Genomic DNA, 7,781 nt, shown 5'->3' on the forward strand with positions numbered 1-7,781 from the left:
TACACAAACATAAGGTTGTACTTCGCACAAACCCAAAATTCCTACCTAAAGTCATCTCATAGTTTCATTTAAATCAAACAGTGTAACTTCCAGTCTTCTTCCCACAGCCAGACTCAGTAGCAGAAAGAGCGCTCCATACTTTAGACATTAAAATACCTTTAATGTATTACATTGACAGAACAAAATCATTTAGAAAAACTAAACAGTTATTTGTTGCATTCAAAAAAAACCTTACTGGTAATCCTGCCTCAAAACAAGGCATAGCCAGATGGATAGTAAAGTGCATCCAAACCTGTTACCTAAAAGCTAAAATACAGCTATTAGTAACACCAAAAGCACACTCCACCAGGAAGAAAGGAGCAAAAATGGCATTTCTAGGAAATATACCAATGACCGAAACCTGTAAAGCAGCCACTTGGTCAACACCCCATACATTACCAAGCATTACTGTGTAGATGTGTTAGCAACACAACAAGCCACAGTAGGACAGGCTGTACGAAGAACACTATTTCAAACAAATTCAACTCCTACAGGCTGACCACCGCTTATGGGAGGGGAACTGATTCGTAGTCTATGCATAGCATGTGTATCTGCAGCTACACATGCCATTGAACGGGAAATGTCACTTACCCAGTGTACATCTGTTCGTGACATGTTCCGCTGCAGATTCACATGAGCCTTCCCTCCTCCCCGGGAGCCTGTAGCCATTTAAGTTCCATTTAAATTTGTACATATGTATATATATCTCTATTCCATTGCATGGACATCTATTTCTTTACACTCTATCCACTCTATCATTCCTACCTTACCCTCTGTGGGAAAACAGTCTAAGATGGAGTCGATGCCCATGCGCAATGGAGCTGAAAAGAAGGAGTCACTCGGTCCCGTGACTCGAAAAGACTTCTTCAAAGAAAAACAACTTGTAACACGGGGGGCAGAGGAAGGACAGATAATGAGGGAAATTTTACGCTTCATAACAAGCTGTTAGAAATGAACAGTGCTTGCCATCTTAGTACTGAAGGAGTGCCACCAAAATGGAGGTATGCGTTAAGGAAAGGGGTTTAACCTAGTTGTAAAAATTATACAGCCTTTGATACAACACCGGTAAAGAAATCTGGTGGTGGATACCAAGCCTGATCACAATTCTTTTGATTAGAAACAAGCTCTTGGTGGGCACACAGAGAGAGACTATGGAAAGGCGTTTTTTTATTCTGATTAATTTTCATAGAGAGAGAGATTCTGGAGTATGGAGTAATGTTAATGGTGGAATGTTCTTGGGTTTGGTGTCATTGTCTTGAAAATGAATACTTGCAGCAGAAACTGTGACATTGAATGTCTCCATCCAAAGCAGTTTAGTCTAGTGATGCAATGTTCCTTTTTAAGATTAATAAAAGCGTAATTGAATCAGGTGTGTTTTCCATTTGATGTATTGTTTGAGAGTCAGTTGTTCTAACATTTGAGGAGTGCCTACGGTTTTCTGCACAGGTCACTTGGACGCCAGCATTCACCTCCATCTACCTTTAGTATGACTCAAACATCTTCTGTCCATGGATTTTTTTCCACTCTTTTGTAAACACTTGAGGTGCTCATTTCGACTTCGGCGGTCTTTTTGAAAGACCGCCAGTGCTGGTGGTCCGAAGACCGCTCTATTACGACGTTGTGCCAATTTCTGCCCGATTTCGGGCGGAAATCAGCCACCGTCGGCCTGGCCAATGTCGTACTAGAGGCAGTTTCCACCACCACGCCAACAGGATGCCACCCGGCATATTCTGATCTGTAATACGGCACAGCGCTTTCCTGCACAACAGTGCGGTGCCAGTGGTGAAAAGTGCCGGGACCCATCCCCACCCGGGCAGCCACCTCGCTGAAGCAGGTAAGTTGATCGTCCAAAAGGAGGGGGGGATGTTGTGTGTAGTGTGTGTGTGGGTGTGTGTGTGTATGTATGCATGCAGGGGTAGGAGAAGGGGGTGATGTCTGTGTGTGCATTTGTGAGTGCGTGTATGCTGAGGCGGGGAGGCGGTGTTGTGTTCGAGTGTGTGTATGTTTGTGTGAATGCGGAGGGCGAAGGTGGTGTTAGTTTGAGTGCGTGCATGCGAGTGTATATGTCTGAGTGCATGTGTGCGCGTGTGTGTGTGTGGTGTAAGTGAATGGGTGTACCTGAGTGCATGTTTGGGTGCAAGTGTGTGGGGGTGTATGTAAGCGTATGTGTGGGTGAGTGGGGGTGCATGAATCTAGGTGTGTCTGCAGGCAACAGGAATGGAGATTCCTGTCACCAGGTGCATGACCGTCTGCATTTTTGTGGCGGTACGACTGCCACGGAAATGCTGGCGTTCTGCTGAGTCGTAATGCCGATGGCGTTATTACTTCTACTGCTGGGAGGGAGGTGTTCAACTCCGGCCTGGCGCACCGACCGGCCTGGCAGTACAGGTGGCATTTCGGCAGTTTAGCTGTGGCCAAACTGCTGAAGTCGTAACATGGCGGTCTTTACCACCTGCCCGGCGGCGGTAAGACCGCCACCGCGAGTCTGGCGGTCCAAGGTCCGCTAGCCTCATAATGAGGGCCTAGATCTTTCTAAGATTATACTATAGTCTAAAATCCGATTCTCATGAGGTGAGCATACTCTAGTGGGGAGGTATTTCCTGTGCAAGAATAACTATACCCCCACCCACAGGCAGAGCGACATTCATATATGAAAAGACTTCAAGCTATCCCATGTTCATGTCACCATTTTTTTGTTCCACACAGAGAGAGAAGCTGCGAAAGCCAAGCCGAAGCCACAGCTGGTGGCTGCGTCCTAACGACGTTTCAGAGAAGGTGCCAGCATGGTGTGGAAATTTCAGTGAGGTCACCCGACCCAGCGTTGTGACCCAGGCCCAGCAGCGCCAAGTGCAGTCCCTGGACCTTGAACAATGACCCACCGACCAATCATCAAGAAACAGATCACTTTTCTATCCAGGATTTTTTCTAAATCTATTCCTTCTGTCGACATATCGAGGGCATTGTAAAGTAATTGAATCTCCCTGAAAAGTGTCCTGAAGACATGGAACTTCCAGGTCCTGAAGTCCAATGGTTGTTTATTATAACTGTGCGTTTACTTGGGTGCGGCTCTAAAAGTCGAAGTGCAGGCCCTTTACTTTGAAAGGAGACATATCAGAAACTCTGAGGTGGTAGTAAGTTGCCTTCACCTCTTGGACGATTTTTAAAAAGCTGCATTATTACCGAGAGAAAGATTCCAGGTTTGGCTCTCTCATTGGTCCTTCTCTACACTTGCATTTTTGTTTTAGTTCTGCGTAAGGTGCTCCTGTTGATGCAGCCCGTGTAGCACTGTGAGCAACAAGTCTTTTAGACGAACTAATCTCTGGGTATAGTGCTTGCTCATTGTCAGCACAAACCAGAACCACAAAGTATTGTGGCTGTGAGAATGTTATGACTTGTATCTGCCCCATGATAAAGGGTGCTTGAAATACACTTATGACTCAAGTGTGGGTGCGGTGCATTGGGAGCGGTTTAATGGGGTGGTGTTTTCTGGTGGTGCTCTGTCTTCTTGAAGGGCCTGTGATGCCTGAGTTTATTGCACGTCTTATGGTATTGTGTGCAATGAGTCAGACTTCTGCCGCCCTTAAGGTGAGTAAAGCAGGAACAGCATTCTAGAGAACTTGAAAATCAGGAGGGTTGTGGGCTAGCTGTTGCAGAAAAGGATTATCCTGTGATTCGAGAGCTTTCAAGTTATCGTAAAACCAAAGTTTCTGTCTTTGGGATGGATTCTGAAAGATTCATCTTAGGTCACTGGCGAAAATTGATCTTAAGGCACAGTGATTGTTGAAGGGAATTCTTCTTTAGCGCCACTCTGTTACTTGGCATTGTACCACATTTTGTGTGACTGGCAGCACATAGGGTTTAGACCACTATTCTTGCTGCTTGGAGGCATTGTTTTTTCAGAGCTTAAGTTGCCCACCACTGACAGTCCCCTGGCATCTCGGAAGAAGTTAATCAGTTCAATGTAATGAGTCCAGGCTCCAGATAACATTTTTAGGAGTAGAGGAGTATTTTACTTTATGTTTAGAAGTAAAACATATTTCTTCATGTCGGGATCTGTTTTTCATTACGAAACCTGGACATTGCTTTCACAATTTGTACTTTTTACCTTGAAGAACTCCTTTAACAGCATGCTTTACAGGAGAGTGTTTCCTTGTGCAATGTCTCTGATGGTACATCTGATTAAAATACATCAGCAGAGCAGTCCAAGTGGGAGCTGGGTGTAGACTACGGGGTATTTAATCTGTTGAATGGCTTGACCTGATTTCATGAGTACTGTCATTATCTGGATACCTAAACTCGGCTGGTAGATGATTACTCGTGGTCTGCAGAATGCTTTCCATTCCCGTATACATCACACGTGCAGGCTTTACAATTATTACTAATATGAATTTTGCTTCTAGAGATTTTATAAATGGTTTGATACCTTTTGTGGAGAGGCATGCTGGTGTACCCATGGTGTGCTTTCCATTTTCTTTAATACATTATTTATTCAAACTGTACCTCCACAGTATTCCTCAGGACGCTCCATACAATGTGTACACCCTTTTCAGTCCTGAAGAGAAACCTATTCGTAGGGTATTTGTGTATTCCTTGTTCCCTGGATGGTTATTGACGGTGCTCATCTACTAACATGAATACGCACATTTGGGATGCTACGACACCAAGTTATGTCCAGTTGTGTTTTTATTTTGGGCTGAGTGCTGCGCACTACACTGAACAAGGGGAGGGGATAGTGTAGGGCAAGACTTGGTTTGTTGCACTAAAACAAGTGGACTTGGGCACTAGTGTTAGAGCTGAATACTTGGGGATTTGTCCACAAATTGTGCTGCAGAAAGGCTTTGGAACATCATGTGCGAGTCGTCCAGGCCTGGTTTCCAGGCAGCATGTCTTTTTTTGAATGGTGGAAATGCATATTTGTTGACCTCGCTGTTCTCGCTGTGGTTAGCTATATCGAGTGTTCCCTAATTTCGTGGTTCAGTACAGATTACAGTTGGCCCAAAAACCAACCAGATTATCAGGTCTTCCTTCTTTTTTTTCCGTTATCATCGTGTCTCAAAATCTGCAGAAATTACATATTTTACCCAGCTCAGATTTTCAGAATAGTTCGGGTATCCTTTCTGACACTTTGTGAATCCTTTGTCGCCCGGTGTGCTTGACACACTTGACGGAGGCCATCTGCGTGCATATTTTATGACGGGTTTGTACTCCTTTTTTCGTAGTTTATATTTAAATGCAGTACCATCAGTGAACCATGTTCCAGGAAGTTAACTCGCTTCAGTCTAAAGCGAAAGCGCATTTCCCAAGCTCCTGACATATCACCTGAAGAGAAGCCCTGCGCATGCAGTTACCAGTCCATGTCCTGCAAAAAAAAGTTGTCGCAACTGATAACAGTTTGAGTACATTTTGATTGTCTAAAAGCAGTCAGGGCTTTAGGGAATGTCGGAGACTGCACACTCCTGCAATCGTTAATGGCGCTCCCTTTTCTTTGGGGGGGGGAGGGGCAGAAAGAGTGTTATTTACTGCAGGTGCTTGTGTGGTGCTGCGCGTTTGGATTGCGTTTGTTGGCTTTTACAATGGTAACTAAAACACCGGGAGCACCCACATGAAACCTTAGTACTTATAAAACCTGTACTTTGCCAAGTGAGGTTGAGGACTCATGAGCAGGCAGCGTTGCTGCAGCTCACCACGGCTCCTTGGAACATCCCTAAGAGTTGGTGAAGTGGTCAAGCATCAACATTGTTTATTGTGTTAACAGAAGCCCTGCATTCTGTATCCTGTGTCCCACTTGACTAAAACTGTGTGTTCCTGGGAAAATCATTTTGACTATCTCCGTGTCCGTCCTTCTGCCCACCAAAATTAAGCCCTTAGCACCAGAAGTAAGCTAGGGACCGTTGTACTATGAGTTAGGCATCACTTTTTGCCTTTTTTTGGGGGACTGAGCTATATGATGACTGCACCTACTGTGTGGGCATTGTCTGCTCATTGAAGCTGAGGTGATAAAAGGGCCAATGATCTCAAACCTTGCACCTGTGGTTTACGACAAAGATATACTGTGACTTACAGATTTCGTGTTGGGCAATCTATTGGATTTTGTTGTGGAGTGAACATATGATTTTGAAAAAGTGTTGCATTATATCATGCAGTTAAAACATACTATGGCGCCATTAAGGTGGACTGGCCTTCTGTTCAGATTGGGAGATTTCCAAACAAGTCAGCACCGCTGAAAGACCAGATGCTGGCTTAAGTCAATTACAAGTCAGACTAAAGAGAAATCGCATCATTTGACGGTAAACTGGTGACTCTGCATGAGTGGTAGTGCTGAGACAGCAAGTGGCATCTTGGGTGTGCAGGCGACTGATCAGGCGTTTCCTGGCTGTTGAATGCATCAGCCAGTGACAAAATGCCGCTACCGACCACTCCACCACCAACACCCTGTAACACTTTCCATTAAGCCTGGTGAAGTGTATGTATAGTTTTGGTATCTTTTTTTATTATAGTATTTATAATACGTACACAGAATAAGAAGAAGGATCGTCTTTATTTTGGTCTTTTTGCCCTCCTCGGAAGGAGAGATTACAGGAATGTAATTTTAGATCAAATGATAATAAAACTCAACCTGCTATATGTATAATGTTTGATTTTAATTATATCCGTTACTGTTTTTCCATGCCAGGTCTAGAGTTTCCTGTGCTCAGAAAAGCTTATGTTGTACCACAGCTTGTTTGTGATCCTCTTGAATTTCTCTGCATCTAGATTGCTTTCCCGCGCATACAACATGTTGTATTGTCCTTGCTTGTATGTGGCAAAAGGTAGCATTCGTGATTGGTGGGAGTGTCTGTGAGCAACGTCAAGTTAGGTCAAGGTGAACTTGCTGGTCAGATGGTAGGGCTGTCCCTGTCCCCAAGGTGCACAGCTTGAAGGATGTGTTCAACAATAACTTAAATATGCGATCTGAAGTTGCTGCGAAGCTTGAATCTCATCTCCAGGGTTGGCCTGCACTCTCAGTGACCCAAGACTATGAGTGACCGTCTCGCAACACTTTTGGGCCATTGTGCACTCTGTATGCTAACGCAGAAACTCCAGATAGCACAGCAAATCACTGCCAAGGTGTTAAGACCAGCTCTCCAGCAAAGCGTGCCACTCTCAGCATCTACTGATTTCAGCAGCTCACTTGGATTGTATGATGGAACCACACATGCATGAACAACACATGCCTTAACCACGCAGTCGGAACCACAACTACGTTTTTTCCACGCATGCCTTTACAACAAATTTTGTTGTATAAGCATACCTAGTATAGGCATGTGTGGAAACGGCATGCAAAACAACATGCGTGGTTCTATCATGCATGCCCCCTACCCCCGCCATAAGGCCCAAAACAAACCTCCACCCATAATTCCTAAACTACCTCGACCACCCCACCCGCCCTGACACCTAATAAAAATAGTATCCTAACCTCCAACCCCTACCTTAGAAACTAAAGTACCCTGAACCCTCACCCTCCCTGAACCCTAATGAAAAACCTATCCTGACCTCCACCCCCGTCCCATTAAACAAAATTACCCCCGACACCCCCCCACCGGCCCCGAGCCCTAAAACCTCCCCCCTAAGTAAACTGCCTGAGCCTCCACCCGCCCTGAGCCCATAAACCTTCCCCCTAAGTAAACTACTCTGACCCTCCACCAACCCTAAGCCCTAAATTCACCCCACCCCTAAAAACTACACCACCCCTGCCCCAACCC

General features: G+C 45.0%; 1 protein-coding gene across 1 annotated transcript in view; it reads left to right on the forward strand.

Annotated features, from left to right (window-relative positions):
* The window catches only part of CHMP6 (charged multivesicular body protein 6), an 83,168-nt gene extending 76,498 nt beyond the window's left edge, over positions 1 to 6,670 (forward strand). Inside the window, exon 8 of the mRNA XM_069199736.1 lies at positions 2,746 to 6,670. Within this exon, the coding sequence (XP_069055837.1) occupies positions 2,746 to 2,798 (53 nt within the window). The 3' untranslated portion in view covers positions 2,799 to 6,670. The remainder of the gene's footprint in view (positions 1 to 2,745) is intronic.
* Positions 6,671 to 7,781: the final 1,111 nt, after the last annotated feature.

The sequence above is a fragment of the Pleurodeles waltl genome, chromosome 7 (genome assembly GCF_031143425.1).
Source record: "Pleurodeles waltl isolate 20211129_DDA chromosome 7, aPleWal1.hap1.20221129, whole genome shotgun sequence".
Lineage (NCBI taxonomy): Eukaryota > Metazoa > Chordata > Amphibia > Caudata > Salamandridae > Pleurodeles > Pleurodeles waltl.